Source organism: Trypanosoma theileri, assembly GCF_002087225.1.
Source record: "Trypanosoma theileri isolate Edinburgh chromosome Unknown TM35_Tth_24_V1, whole genome shotgun sequence".
NCBI lineage: Eukaryota > Euglenozoa > Kinetoplastea > Trypanosomatida > Trypanosomatidae > Trypanosoma > Trypanosoma theileri.
In genome coordinates this window covers 384294-400173 of record NW_021639866.1, presented here as the reverse complement: position 1 = coordinate 400173, position 15880 = coordinate 384294, and the positions used below count along the sequence as shown (strand labels likewise).

Here is a 15880-nt window from a genome sequence, read left to right as displayed (position 1 = left end):
TTTTTTTTTTTTTTTTTCTTCTTTCTTTTTTTTTCTTCCTTTACAGACCTTCCTTTTTATAATACTTTTTTTTTCTTCTTTCTTCTATCGTTCCTTTTTTTCTTCTTTTTTTTTCTTTTCTTTTCAACCTGCTCACACAATTCCTATGAGTGTGTGGGTGTGGGTGTAGTTCTCTTTCTTCCCTTGGAGCAATAGTAAACGGAATACGTTTCTTTTCCCTTTTTTTTCTTCCTTTAATGATATCTTTTCTTTTTTTTTTGCTTTAATATATGTAAATATGTATAAAGTTTTTTTTATATATATATATATATATATATATATATACGTATTAGTAAGAATGAGAAGAGTAAAAGAAAAATGAGAAGGTAAAGATTATTTGTTAAATTACATATCCAAAGTGTTCCTCTAATAACAATAACAACAATAATAATAATAACAGTAATCACAATACGTAACCTACGCTCTCTTTCTGACAAGCGCACACGCACACACACAGAGAGAGAGATAGAGGGAGAAAGATAAAATGAGAGCTTATCACCAGATGAGAGTGCAGGAATGTGTCAGAGTATAAGGTGCAAACGAAATCGATAAAGAAGAAGAAAAAATAATAAAAATCCTTTTTATTATACTTTCTGTGTCTTTCCCTGGTCCTCATTTTCCATACACACACACACACTATATATATATATATATATATATATATATATATATGTTTACTTAAAAATAAATAATACCGTAAATTAACCGTAAATCACACACATATACACCTCTATTTATATTACGACTTCTTCTCCTTTGTGCACATACGATCAAAGCGGGCCACGTAAAACCCATTAGTGGCATCCGCAACGGGATCGCAGCGAATTGTGTACTCGAGCGGCAGTGTTTCTTCTTCAGATCGGCGGCCACGTGTATTCCACGTGTTTGGCATGATATGACTGAGTGTCCAGCCGCGGGCCTGCACTCGACTGTCGAGCAGCACCTGCCGCACAACTCCCTCGTTCTCCTCCTCGTGCAGAGAGCAGGTGGAGTACACAACTGTGCGGCAGTTGTCAAAGGAGAGAAGGGCGTGGGCAAGAAGTTTGCGCTGCAGCCTCGCGAGACTCTGCACACGATCCACATTACTGGCAAAGTCCGCTCCCTGCTCTTCTACAGCTATAGCTCCCGTTTCATTATTATTAATATTATTATTATTATCACCATCATCATCATCATTATTATCATTATCATTATCATCATGATGATTTGTATGATCATTATCCGATTCAACATTATTGTTGTTCTTCTGGACTTTTGTGTTTTGTCGCTGCTGCAGGAGGGAAACATCCACACGCGTTAACACACCACTGGCACTGCAACTGGGATCCAGTAGAATCGCCTCCGCCGCATCACGATCCGCAGAGGCCATATCAAAAAAGTCCATATGCACAACATTCACATAATCACCCGCCCCAAGACTCTGCACACGTTTGTAAAGAAGATTCGCCCGCTTCTCATCTCGTTCAAGTGCCATCACTTTCACATGTGGGGCTCCCAAGGCGGCAATCTGTGTTGTTTTATTACCCGGCGCCGCACAGGCATCGACAACGTACTCCAGTGGTTTCTCATGTTGTATAGATGCCGATGTACACACTTCCACAGCATCGAGAAGAACACAAACGGGAAGACAAGAGGCGCGATCCTGCAGGATAAGTTGACCACTTCGCACAGCCGGATGGGCGTGCAGATCGGTGCCAGGCGGGAATACCAACAGCGATGGTATAATGGGATCTACAGTAAACTCCGGTAGTGTGCGAAATCCCTTTGAAGATCGATTCCCATTACTATTCTTATTCTTATTATTATTATTATTATTATTATTATTATTATTATTATTATTATGAGTATTTGTGTCATCATCAGCATCGCGAGCTCTTTTTGCGGCAGCACGGCGGAGTCTCTCAACTAAACTCTCCACATCAATCTTCAATGTATTCACCCGTGCATACCGCGGTATCCGTCGCTCTATCATCATACTACTACTATCATTACCAGACATACCATTATCATTATCGTTCCCAGCTGATCGCTGATGATTCCCATTATTTTTATTATTATTCTTTTTCTCTTCCTCTCCATCCTCTTCAAAGGCATCACGTGCTCGTGGAGGAATAATGTGATGTTTCTTCACATGCCAATACGCCTCACGCAAGTACGGTGCGGATTTTTGAATTGCCTGTGCCGTGGAATCCCGATTGGTGTTTACTCCTTTCCCAAGCACAACATCATACGCCATACAGACAGCGAGTTCTCTATTAGCGCGTGGATAATATTGGAAGAACTCCGCCTGCTCGAGAACATCCTGCAGGAGATCGTAGTGTCGAAGGGTTTCGCAGACAACGGCGTATGTTTGTTTTTTCTTTTGCATTTCTTTGCGGAGACACAAAGCCTTGGCGGTGCCGTGGCCTTCACGTACAGCACGCACAATATCACCAGCTTGTCTATAGACATCCATCTTTTTCTTTTTTTTTTCTTTTTATTGCTTAAACCGTTTCGTATAAATATAAAAAATGTATTCTCTTTATTCTTTTCCTTTTTGTAACTACTCTCTTTTCTTTTCTTTTCTTTCTTTTTTTTCTCTCGCCTTTCCGTTCCTTTAGATTCCCTTTCCTATTATCAGATCCATATATATATATATATATATATATCAGAAAGAGAGAATAAAGAAAAAGTAAAGACACAAATCAAAAACAACAACAATAACAACAGATCATTAACAGAGAATATTTCTTTCTTTCTTTCTTTTTCTTTTTGGTTGAGAGAGATAATTTCTAAAAGAAGAAAAAAAAAATATATATATTAAAATACAAAAAAAAAAAAAAAACAGTGCATCTCATTCATAGTGTTCCCACACACGTGTGTGATGTGAAAGTCCCTCCAAACATCGTGATGACTTCAACCAACCCGCATCCAAACAAAAACCCTCACGGCTTATATTATCACACCTTGTTGAAATATCAAAAAGTCGCCGTGCTAAGAAACGTGCATGCCGCACAGAAAAATGATTCCATTTTCCATTTATTTCCATTTCCTCCTTTACAACATCTTGATTCGATAGGGTTTTCTTATCATGAGCCAAACATACCACTATACACTGATCACATCCCGCTACTCGTAATACCTGTACAGTGGCAAATCCACGTGAGAGAAATTGCTCCTCTAGTGTTTCCCTTGTTGGTAAAATGTGTGCATTCACAATAACAGCCCCACCGGGAATAAGACGTGCATGACAGAGATCAATAAGATTACAATCATGCATCATTCGTTCTCTTGAAGGATCATAACAGTCGAGAAAGATAAGACTATAGTATTTATTCGTATCCTGTAGAAAGGTTCGGGCGTCTGTGAGAATAAAACGATAGTGTGGATATCGGTGATGGGCTTGAGAAACTATCCACTCTTGTCGTTGTTTATTATCTTCTCTTTGATCTTGTACTTCACACAGTGGTAGTTGATTGTGTGCTCGGCATATCTCCAGCACAGTTGGCTCTATTTCTACCACATCGATAGGAACATCTGAAGAAAGGGCCACATCTAAACAGTTTCCAATAACGTTTCCACCGAGACCAAGAAGAAGAACCCCATCATTCGATACGTTTGTCATTAGTGGAAACCCTCGTGAAGTAGTAGTAGTAATATTATTAGTAGTATTAGTAGTAATAGTAGTAGTATTAAGAAGATCTGTATTAGATTCTATAGTAGTGTGGTGTTTTATTTTATTAAATGATTCTCTTTTATCTTTTTCAAAGAAAACATCAGGGGCATTCCAAATAGCATGCATGAGTAATCCAAAGTGGACCATGTGATATGGATAGCATTGGAGTTGTAGTGGTCGTCCTGGTTGACAAAGAGACTGAAGGGCAAAGGAATACTGCATGGGATGTTGATAAGCCCGTTGATCCACAATGTGAAGACTAAAGAGTCGTACATTATGATACTCAGATCCTTTTTCATCTCTTCCTCTTCCTTTTTTAAGGTTATTATTATTATTATTATTATGGTTGGGGTTATCGTTATTATTCTTGTATGCATTTTCCTCCTCATGCCCTCTTCTCTTTGTGTATGCTGTTAGAGGATCAAAGGTGGAAACACAAACCGCAGACTCTACCCACATCACACAGTATCCTGTTAAGACTTGACAGGGTAAACATGAGAGAACTCGACTAGTGCAACTTTCCAGAGAGACTTCTCTTCTATATTCAATATCTCTATGACGTTTGTGTGTGGGAATAACACACATATCACCACTACTATTATTATTACTACTATTACTACTATTATTACTCTTCACACCATCTCTTAAATAACGGTATATCAACATGTTGTTGAAATGGCTCTTAATTTCACACGGGATACGCTTTTCCGCTGTTCGTATGAGGAGGCCATTGTTACTATCCACCTTCGTCGGTACTGAGACCATTTATTTTTTTTAAAATGGGGGGTTGTTCCTAACCCTCTCTTGTCTTTTTTTTTTTTGAAGTAAGAAGGACATAAATAGAGATAAGAAAAAGAAAAAAAAAGGAATTATTTTAAATATTGTTTATTTTAAAAGAAGATTAAGAAAATAAAAATGAAAAACAAATTACCACAACTATATATATATATATATATTAAAGCAAAAAAAAAGAAAAAAAAACACATAGAAGAGATTGATACGAGAAATAATACACACCCGCATCTCACATCTTCTCTTTTTGCAATACTCATCCATATGAGGGGTCCCTCCTTACCAAGAAAGCAAAGGGGAAAAGAAAAAAAAAGAGAAAAAAAAAGAAGAGTATTCATTCATTCATTCTTTCTTTTTTTTTTGTTTTTCTTTTCTCTTCTTATTATTCACGCCCCATTGAACCAAAATGTTAAGGTACCATCACGAGAACCAGAAGCCAAATACGTCTCATTTCCATTAGAAGCAACACACATGGTAAGAATAGCATCCTCGTGGTGTCGCGGGGGCAACATACTACTACTATTACTATTACTACTACCAACTGTAAAACTTCCCCTGTTGTTGTTGTTATCCACATTATTATTATTATTATTATTATTATTATTATTATTATAGGAATTGATGGTAGATAGATCTGTAGAATACAATTCAGCAGTAGTAGAAGAAACCACATTTCCCCCTTCTTGTTTCTGTGATTGTACCTCCGCAATGAATCCACGTGTGGTTCCCATATATCCTGGTGAAGTATAGGGAGGACAAACCAATGTTCTGGACTTCCCCGGTGTTGTTAAGATCCATTTCCTAATCCACATATCATCTCCAGCGGTTAATACCACGGCATGTTTGGGCTGCACTAATAGTGATCGAATGGCTTTCCCTTTCGTGGCCGGCTGAAGTGCAATGTGGAAATCTCCAGTAGCGAGATCCATACGATACACCGTTCCAGACTGTGTTCCTAATAGTAATCCAGGATGTTGATTCTTATCGAATGTACTATTATTACTATTACTATTAGTATTACTAGTATTATTATTAGATGGAATATCTGGGGCTACACAGAGTATAGCGTGTGGGTTTTCTACCAAATTCATCGCCTGAGAAGAAACTGTAGGTGTTAGTTGATACTGTTGAAGTAGTAATTGAAAACGCAAATCAAATAATGCCACTCCACCACCACGAGTAACAACAGATACTCCATAGGCTCTATTATCATAAAATAATGGTGAGAGACCACTTGGAGAACCAACTGAGGCTGGAAGGGCAGAATGCCAAACATCTTTTCCAGTTCTATAGTCTATTGCAAAGAGACCACCTAATGCACTGGAGATAAGAATAGTAGAATCATCCAATGAAGCGGCGGATGTTAATGAACTACCATCAAAGGATCGATGTAGGAGAATATTATTACTAGAGACATCATATAAACGCCATTCCCCATCTGTTCCTCCCATACAAAGAAGAGGACTTAAACCTTCTCGAAGTATATTACTAAATAGAAATGTACTCATAACAGAGACTTCGGTGTGAATACGATGGGCGTAATCTACACCTTCTTTACCTAATGACCATAAAATCGCATCTCCACGACCTCCTGCAGTTATTAAAGTTCCTCCTCTTTTAGTTGCAGCGGAACAGTAAATACCACCAAGATGGGCATTTCGTGAAAAACATGGGGCCGCTATTGGATTAAGTTCCTTTTCAACTCTTATCACATCTGATAAGGGGGAATAATAAATAGATTCTATAGAAGTAGAAATATCATTTATATTTCGTCGACGTCCGGTAGCGTAAAAACCTTCCATAGAATTTCGTTTTTCAGATTCCAAGTAAAAAGAAGATTTGGAACTATTTTCTTCATATGATTTACCTTCTCTTAAGTAAAGTCGCTTACATTCACGTGTTGTAGGTTTAAATAACAATTTCCATTCGATACGATTATCATTATTGTTATTCCTACTACTATTACTATCCATTTGTTGTTTATTCTCATTACTTGAAATCTCCTTCTTTTCTCTTGTAAACATAGTTGTATCTAGCATATGAGGATCATAGGATACATCCACAAATGTGACATGTGTTTGTAAACCTTGTAGAGAACGTTTCTTCACATTTAATGAAAGTTTATAAAGTGGCTCTTGCATAGCAATACGATGAAGTAAATGTTGACGAAAATCCACATCTCCTCCCAGTATACTTACCGTACGATGTACTTTCCCCATCTGTTCTTCTACTGTATGATAAGAATGAGATAACTCAGATCGCACAGCAGTAGGAAATGCGGCAATATATGCAAGTGGGACTTGATATCGCAGCATTGGACGAAGTACACATTCAAGATACATCCAAACATCACCTAAACGATGCATACGAACAACATTTTCAATTAAAGAAAATACCGCACTACTTACCCATTTATTAGGACTAAGAATTTGTGGTATAGCTTGATGTACTAATGGCATAATATCCCAAACAGGTAGAGAATTTTTATTTACAATAGCTGTAATACTATCTATAGTTCTCTTTAAACATGTAATATCAGTTTGCCGTAATCCTTCATCTATAAAGAGACGTAATGTTTTTAATTTAGGTGTTTGTAAGCATAAATGACAGTTAATAGCTTGTGGAAATAATTCTCGTTGAACATCTATGGTAGAAGAAATAGCTGTTGTGAGAAAAGGAATAAGATCATCCTGTGTTCGTTCATCACCAAGGAAAGTTACCACATCCACCGTTCGTTTAAGAAGTGCCACTACAACTTTTGTATGTGTATGTTTATAAAGTGATCGTAATATATCCCAACCCCGATCAAGGAGATCATTTAATTGTCTTCCAAATGGAGATTCCCACGCATTTGCAGAGGCAAGTCCCTGTCGTTGTTCAAGAAATGATCGTGCTAATAATAAAAATTCAGGTAATTGATGAGCTAATTCCACCATTAAAGCTGTATTTCTAGAGTTTAAAGAAGATACCAATTCTTCTATACAAGGTAGAATAAGATCATCAAACATGGTAGCATCACTTACGGAAAAGGGAATAGAACGACAAATCATAGTTAATGTTCGCAGTGCTAATACACGAGCCACATCTGGATATTTTTCTAATCGTACATAATATAAAATATAAGGAAAAATAGTATCTTTCTGTACTTCTATTGGACAAAAAGGTAACATTTTCTGAATAATACACACAAGCCGAAGATAAGAATCTGCAATAACGGCATGAAGACTGGCATTCACAACAATAGGTAATAAGAGTAATACAGTAGATTGTTTCGCATTATTATTATTATTATTATTATTATTATTATTATTATTATTATTATTATTATTATTAGTAGTAGTAGTAGTATCCTGACAACGTCTTTCGGCTTCATCTAAAATATCTTCTAGACGAGAATAGAGAAGTTGTACTTGATGATCTGGTGGTCGTGAAAGTAATACTGGGAGAATATCGTAATAAATAAACTCAAAGTATGGTGGAAATACTTCAGGTGTAAACTCTTCCAGTAACTGCCGTGCGGTAGGACGATGATCTGCACACGTAGAAAGCATTTTACGTAACATACGGCTTACATAAATGGGAACACCACGTTCTGTTAAGATTTTATTTACGAATAATTCCCGTTCTTCTTGTGTTTGTAGAGATCGTAGAGAGAGAACCTCTGAGAGAGAAAAAAGAGGTTCCTCTGTAAAGATATGGGCTAATACACATGCAGCTGAAAAAATATCCATCGCTTGAGTATGTGTAGTGGCATTAACATTAGATATTGTCAGTGAAATTGGCTGTTCCACAAATTTTTCAGGTGCTAAATAACAAATACGAGTTTCATTCGTATCATAATAGTAATCAAATAAGGCTGGGTTATTTGCAGGTAATAATGCTGGTTTAAAAGGAGAAAGATCTGTTACATAGATCCAACCATATGTATTCACAAGTACATTATCAATCTTTAAATCTCCATGAACAGTTCCCCACCGTTCATGTAATTGTACGAGACTCTGTAGTAATTGATAACCCGCGAAGAGTCTTTCTGCAGAATTCCAGTAAGGCCGTGTAGCCAATCGCTCTGCAAGTGTAAAGGCAATATAAGGTCTTTCTAATTTACAAAAACGATCATTATGAACTTCCATAGCGGAATAAAATAAAATATTACAAGGTGGAAATAATTCACTTTGCTGGTGTGGACTAGGAATGGAATTTACACCTGGAATAACGTGTGGAGGTGTCATTCGGGCATCAATACTTAAAAGATGATCATAACAAAACTCTACCAATTCTCGTTCTCTATTATCCCCAAGTGTACGTACAAATACTTTCACAACCACATCTGTATTACTATTAGACCACTGGGATGGACGACGTTGTGAGGAGGATGATACTTTTTCATATCGATTACTGCTAGAATAGAAAAGATGACGTGAACTAAGAGACTCTACGGAATTAGACATATCGACAATTTTTTTACAACGGAAAGAACGAAAGTAATTTCGGTGTTCACCGCCTAGTGGGGCTACTAATTGAAGAGATGAGGAAATATCCGTTACATTTACCGCAGTTGCTGCTGCCAGTTGGTTTCCCATAAGGTATATATATATATATATATATATATATATATATATTTATTTATTTATTTATCCTTCTTTCTTCTTTTTTTCTTTTCTTTTTTTAATGTGATCCAGGTATGTATGCTTGTGATCGAAAGAAATAAATTTACCAATTAACGTTATGGTAATAATCTTTTTTTTCTTTTCCTCTTTCTAATCACCACAAAAGTGGCATACTAAGAAGTCAAAAGAACCCCCCCAAAAAAAACTTTTACAAAGAAATAGGATAAAGAGCAAAAAAAAAAGAATAATAATGTCCAGGAGAGAAAAGAGAAAGGCATTACCATTTGAAAACGCACAGAGAATGAGAACAAAAAAGAAAAAAAAAAAAGGCACCAAAAAAAAAAAGCAAAGAAAAGATAGCAAGAGCATTATCGCACCTAAAGGTGCCGCAAAGTTTTTAAAAAAAATGAAGACACAGAGAGTCTTGTCAGAGCATAAAAGTAAGTCACATATCAAGAGAAAAAAAAAGCAATGTTAAAACAAGAACAATAGTCTCTTGCTCCTTCATTATTGCATATCATCCTTTTTTTTTTTTTCTTTCCTTTCTTTCTTTCTTTTTTCTTCTTTATTGTTTGCTTTCTTCTTTTTCTTTTTCTTCTTGTCTGCCTATTGCGATAGATGGCAGCCAGGTGAGGATTGCTTTGGCTGCCAAGCGCTGTATACATGGTTAGAGTGATGTGTTGAAGGGGAACTAAATAAAGACATGATTTCCGCTTTTGCGTCCACTTGTGTTGTCTGGTAATTAGCCTGCGGAGATACAGAATAAGATTGATGAGTATGCATCATCATCATCACTGTATTACCCACTGCTCCATTGGACCATGGCATTTGCTGAACTTGTTGTGGTTGTTGAGGTTGTTGAGGTTGGTGTAGTTGTTGTTGACTATGTGGATTAGACTGTACGACTGTTGGTGTGAAGAGGTCATCCATGTTAATGCCACTCTTGACATCTTTATTGCCAGCAGGAGTTGAACTCCCTGTTGTTGTTGTTGTTGTTGTTGTTGTTGTTGGACAAGCACCACCCCACAACATTGGCACAGATGCCCCATTATTTGTTGTTGTTGTTTCTGTTTTCGGTGGTGGTGTTATTGTTGTGTTTGTGGTTGACTTGGGTTTTGCTGTATCTGCACTTTCCAGCATAAACTTCTTGAGTAACTCCTCATACTGTGGATGGTAGTACAGTTTACGCTCATACTTATCACGTATAAACCGTTCCACCACTGCGTTGTTGCTAGATGGATTGGGCCGCACATGCTGTGGTAGATTGTGTTCATACAATATCTGTCCACGTGCGTTTCCAACGGCCTCACATCTTCGGATCATATCTTCCTCCCATGTATCCATAGTGGTGGATTTAACTTTAGAGACATGTGTGCCCAGGGCCCGGTGGAGACCAGCACAGCGTAGACAGAAGAAGACACCGAGATTGGTGCTCGCCCAACTCGGCTGCTTTGCGGAACAGTCGCAGCACTCGCGGTTCTCTGGTTGACGGAGGAGATTGGCTAGTCGACGTTGATGGTCGGCTGTGTTGCGGCTCATCACGGGAAATGTAATTTCTTACAAGGGGGTTTTCTTTCTTTCTTTCCTTCTTTCTAAATATATATATATATATATATATATATATATTTCTCGCTCTTTCTCTCTCTCTGCGTATAACTGTGTGTATATGTGTGAGAGTGTGAGAATATGTGTACGTGTGCGTATGCCTTCACTGCTATGCAGTCCTTCTCCCTTACTTTTCCTTGGTTTCAAACACACCTTATATATATATATATATATATATATATATATATATATATAGTGAGAGAGAGAAAGAAAGAGAAAAAAGTAAAACCAAGAACAATAATAAAAATAAATACAAATAAATAAATAAAATAGCGTTAGAGATGCAGATAATATCCTCCTGTTACTGTTCCCGCGATGAGAGATAAATATATCCACAAAATAATTAAAAAAACACACACACACAGAGAGAGAGAGAGATAGTTCATCTACGTTACACAAAATATATCCTTCATCCCTCACTCCCATCTCTTTTAGTGTCTCCCTCTTCCTCTTCCTCCTCTTCCACGTCCTCTTCCTCTTCCTCCTCTCCCTCCTCTTCCTCCAGCGCCTCCTCTTCTACTAAAGTTCCCTAAACGACCCCGCACTTCTTCCACATGTGTATTTAATACCGGATCACAGAAGACACAGGCTACAATACGATCCTTGCGGTTTACCAGCGGTGATTTACCTTCCGGGAACTGTAGATCCATCATCATAGCACCACAGTCCTCACACTCCTCAGAGCTCACACGTACACGTTGGGCCGTAGGAGGAAGGAGAATCATCATTGTACAGTGATTACAGCAGATTTTCCATTTCCCAGAGGTTCGAGGAACAAAGGCCATGGAACCATCACAACGTTCATCCACACAGTCAGCTACATAATTTGTAGCTAAAGAATGATAACAGGTAGGATGACGACATTCATCACAAGCCATATATTGTCTTCCATTACGTTGCATAGTATCTTCAAAAGGTGGATTATTATAACAATTTGGACAAATAGGAAATGATTTTCCACCATCCACGTGACAAATTACAAGTTCAAAATTATCTAATGGACACTTAAAGCTAGAGTATTGCTTAATAGTTCCACCTTGTGGTAAAGCATAAGTAATTTCACAATAAGCACAATATAAACGTTGTGGACGAGCTTCTAAATGTTTTAAATAACGCATACAATTTCCACAACGTGTAATAGGTTTACCAGATGCTGAAAGTGATGAAAAAGATGCCCCCATAAGAGCATCAAATCGTTCAATATTTTCTTTAAAAAACCGAAATTTTCCAAAGAAAAGATCTAACGAATAAGAAAGAACCTCATCTAATGTAGCTGCCCCTTCAGCAATACAAGTTACATATTCTTCTACTTTACTTCGAACAAGTGGTAAAACTAATTCAGGATCAATACTTTTAATACCATGAATTAATACCACACCAAGTTTAGTAGGTTCCATAACTCGACCTGGTTTAACTGCACAATAACCTCTTTCTACTACATTATTAACATGTTGTGAAATGGAAGCATCTGTACCAATACCATGTTTTTCCATTAATCCAATAAGGTCAGCTTCTGTTAAGTATCCTGGTGGTTGTGTTTGTCCTGCTTGTAGTCGAACATCTGAAAAAGTAAAATCACTTCCAATTTGAACATTTGTTGGTACCTTATCATCTTTAACTGCCCATTGAGGAAGAATTTCAGTAAATCCAGGATTTTCTACTACTTTACCTACAAAACTAAATAATTCTCCACCAAGTTCTATTACAAGTTTAGTTCGGGTAAGTTTACAATCTGGAGAAAGTGTAGCAATGAAATGACGAGTAATATATTCATATAATCTCCAAGAATCACCTGATAATTCTCCTGGTCCTGCTGCACGCATAGGTGTAATGGGTGGATGATCACCTGCATCTTTTCCTGCTTTTGGTCGTGTATGTCCACTTTTTATAAGTTCTTGAACATAGGTTCCCCATATTGGACTTTTCTCTTGTGCAGAAAGGGCACTTAAAAAATTAAACGATGATGGATATGCTGTAGATTCTGTACGTGGATAAGAAATATATCCAGAAATGTATAAATTTTCTGCAATTTGCATAGCTTGATGTGGTCCCATACCAAGAGCTTTACTTGCAATTTTCATAAGTTCTACTGTATTAAGTGCTGTAGGTCGAACACGTGTATCTGTTCCAACAGAGACATCTACGACTTTACCAACCTTATTTCGTGATACTTTTTGATGTAATAAACGGGCTATCAATTCATCAAATACACGTCCACGAGCCCAATCAAAAGTAAGAATTGTACCAAATCGATTAGAGACAGGTACTAATTTCCAATAATTTTCTGGTTTAAAATTTAATATTTCATCATGTCTTTGAACGCAAAAAGCTAATGTTGGTGTTTGGCATGGACCATAACTCACCACACTAGCATCCAGATCTCCATATTTCCCTTGAAAGTATTTTGTTTGAAAACGTGTAAAGGCGACTCCGACCTTAAGATCCAATTCCTGTCTACATGTGACAGCATCTGAGATATTCTTATTGGGTTTCCCCAGATGCATAAAGGCATGTGTGATTTCCTCCCGTGTGATGGCGGAAAACTTGGCACGCCAGATATCCCGTGTATCCCAAATACTCCGCCGCACCACCTGCATCACCTCAAAGCAAATGTTCTCTCCCTCGCGGTCGCAGTCGAGCCAGAGGACCAAAGTGTCGCAGCCCTCCGCCTCGTGGGCGAGATGGCGGCTGACCTTCCCCGTCTCGTCCCGCCAGACCACCGGCGCCCGGAAGAGTTCCTCCTCCTCCGTGCGGTCCCAACTTTGGTGCTGCGGCGTGAAGTCGCAGGCGAAGACGTGGCCGGTGGTGCTCGTCACGCGGAAGCGGGCGGGGGCGCCGTGGAAGTGGCCGTCGTACTCAAAGACCGGCAGCGCCCGCGGCCGGCGGACGGCGTGGCCGTTGGAGAGATGATGGCCAATGCTCTCCGCAAGCGACGGCTTCTCCGCCACCATCAACACCGTGCGCACCATTTTTTATTCTTTATTTCGTTCTTTCGTTTGGTTGTGGTTGTTTCTCCTGCTGGAGTGTAGAAAAAAAGAAAAGGAAAGAAGGGAAGTGATAGGGGAACAGGAATAACAGTAAGAAACCATCTCATATATATATATATATATATATATATATATATATATATATATATATGATTTCCATATCCCAGTAGTTACCATAAGACCTAGTAGTACTAGCAAATAATAATAAAAAAAAACATCACCAATCCCTTGTATCATTAGCAGAACTGAACTCTCTGTAAAAAAAAAAAAGAAGAAAAAATAATCGATCCTTTCTATTCTGTTTCCTTTTCCTCCTTTCCCCACACCCAAAAAAAAACCCATATTGAAAATAAATAAAATATCTGTAAAAAGATATACACAGTGTAAGATGCAAACAAAGCTAACACACGTGTTTACACATAAATGGAGAGAAATAAAGTATAAAAAAAAATAAAATGAAATTAAATAAAACAGGACTTACCCAATACCCACACATCTGATAAACTTTTTTTTTAATTATTAGGATGCCATATTTTTTTTAGCTGATATTTCCTCCCGTACAGCCTTTTCTAGCCCATGTATATAGGCTGCAAAAGAGATTGCATGAGAACTGGTACTATTAGTAGTACCATTTGCAGATTCACTGTAAGCCAAAAAAGGCAATTTCTTTAATGTCCTTCCACTGAGTGTTTCACACTCTCTAGCAATAACTTCCAATTGTTGTATTTGTTTTTGATTTAATATTCCATTATGAGATGACATTGATAAATACTTCACTTCATTACTCATTTCCTCATTAGAAGAAATTAAACTAAAAATTAAACCCTTTTCAATCATTTCCTCTGTACTTGATTTAAGAAGTGCGATACGGGCTTGTAAACCTGGCATTCCAATAAATATTTTCTTATCAGCTCGATCAATAAAGGCGACATCAATAGCACCAGTTATATTACTAGTGGCTAGAACCACAACATTATGTCTACGCTGTAAACTGTCTAATTGTGTAAGAAGTGCATTTACAACTCTTATAGCATCAGAAGGTTCATTTCCTTTCATCGCTGATTGTCGTGCTGCTGCCAGACTCTCTACTTCATCTACTAAAATACATAATAAACAATCCGGTTTTTCTGCCAATTCATGAATACGTTTGAAAAGAAGCATTACTTGCTTTCCACTTTCACTAAACCATCGACTAAAGAGACTATGGGCGTTAATCTCTACAAGTACGGCAGAAGGAAAAACATCCGCAAGTCGTATTGCCAATTTATGAGATAAAGCCTTACAGAGAGATGTTTTACCGGTACCAGGTGGACCGTGAAATAACAAGAGTCTATTCCAAGCCACCGTATGTGGATTTACACCGGATATAGAAAATATCATAGCTGCCCGCATATACTGCAATAGACCACGTTTAAGATGAGCAGAATCACTTAACGTTTCTCCATAAAAGAGAGATTCCCATAATCCTTCTAATGATGGATTTGGTAATGGCAATACCGTACAAGAAGGTAATAATTCTCCCCCACCATCTCCATTCATATCAGAATGAATCCCCATATCTTCATAATCCGATAGTCCTTCATATATCTGTGGACTCTGAAGAGTGTACATTACAAATGTATACTTTGCCTCTGAGGTGATAATGCCCTGTGGTGGACAATACACATCACACACTCGAAGGAATTCCACCGTCGATGCGATAAGTTCAGAGGCATTCGCAAGTGAGAGAATATCACCTGGACGAATAATTCTGTGAGTTTGACGAATAAAACTTGTGATAACTTTAGAGAGTTCTGCACTATTCACACGAGGTGGACGGCATCGAACTTCTATTGGAATAAGGGATAATTCTGTCATTTTATCTGTACTTGTGTGGGAAATACTTGAGTCTCTCTCTCTCTCTCTTTCTCTCTCTTTTTCTTTCTCGTTAGAATAAATAAATCTTCCCTTCTATTAAAATAGATGAAGATGTGGGTCCCACCACAAATAAACTTCCTTTTAAATTCAGAAAAAAAAAAGAGTGAGAAAAAAGTAAGAAAAATAAGAAGATACCAAAGGGGAATAACACTCTGATGTGGAAAAAGTATCTAGATATTTTTTTTTTCCTTTTTTTTTTCTCTTTAACAATACACATCTAATACTCCCCCTGCCACTATGTTTCCTCCTCCCCCTTCCTCTCTCTCTCTCTCTCTCTC

The 15880-nt window shown here is 37.7% G+C and overlaps 6 protein-coding genes across 6 annotated transcripts; all 6 read right to left on the bottom strand.

Moving 5' to 3' along the window:
* Positions 1 to 778: 778 nt before the first annotated feature.
* TM35_000242540 (uncharacterized protein) lies at positions 779 to 2494 on the bottom strand (the record flags this gene model as incomplete). Its single annotated transcript, XM_029027666.1, has 1 exon — positions 779 to 2494. The coding sequence occupies one exon, from the start codon at positions 2492 to 2494 to the stop codon at positions 779 to 781; it is 1716 nt and encodes a 571-aa protein (XP_028881170.1).
* A 378-nt stretch (positions 2495 to 2872) lies between these two features.
* TM35_000242530 (uncharacterized protein) lies at positions 2873 to 4459 on the bottom strand (the record flags this gene model as incomplete). Its single annotated transcript, XM_029027665.1, has 1 exon — positions 2873 to 4459. The coding sequence occupies one exon, from the start codon at positions 4457 to 4459 to the stop codon at positions 2873 to 2875; it is 1587 nt and encodes a 528-aa protein (XP_028881169.1).
* Positions 4460 to 4872: 413 nt separating this feature from the next.
* Positions 4873 to 9066, bottom strand: TM35_000242520 (putative protein kinase; the record flags this gene model as incomplete). Its single annotated transcript, XM_029027664.1, has 1 exon — positions 4873 to 9066. One exon carries the CDS (start codon positions 9064 to 9066, stop codon positions 4873 to 4875), a length of 4194 nt encoding a protein of 1397 aa, XP_028881168.1.
* Positions 9067 to 9699: 633 nt separating this feature from the next.
* On the bottom strand, positions 9700 to 10632 carry TM35_000242510 (ADP-ribosylation factor GTPase activating protein; the record flags this gene model as incomplete). Its single annotated transcript, XM_029027663.1, has 1 exon — positions 9700 to 10632. The coding sequence occupies one exon, from the start codon at positions 10630 to 10632 to the stop codon at positions 9700 to 9702; it is 933 nt and encodes a 310-aa protein (XP_028881167.1).
* A 497-nt stretch (positions 10633 to 11129) lies between these two features.
* On the bottom strand, positions 11130 to 13667 carry TM35_000242500 (putative DNA topoisomerase III; the record flags this gene model as incomplete). The annotated part of the gene is made up of 1 exon (XM_029027662.1): positions 11130 to 13667. The coding sequence occupies one exon, from the start codon at positions 13665 to 13667 to the stop codon at positions 11130 to 11132; it is 2538 nt and encodes an 845-aa protein (XP_028881166.1).
* Positions 13668 to 14204: 537 nt separating this feature from the next.
* TM35_000242490 (putative ATPase protein) lies at positions 14205 to 15542 on the bottom strand (the record flags this gene model as incomplete). The annotated part of the gene is made up of 1 exon (XM_029027661.1): positions 14205 to 15542. One exon carries the CDS (start codon positions 15540 to 15542, stop codon positions 14205 to 14207), a length of 1338 nt encoding a protein of 445 aa, XP_028881165.1.
* Positions 15543 to 15880: the final 338 nt, after the last annotated feature.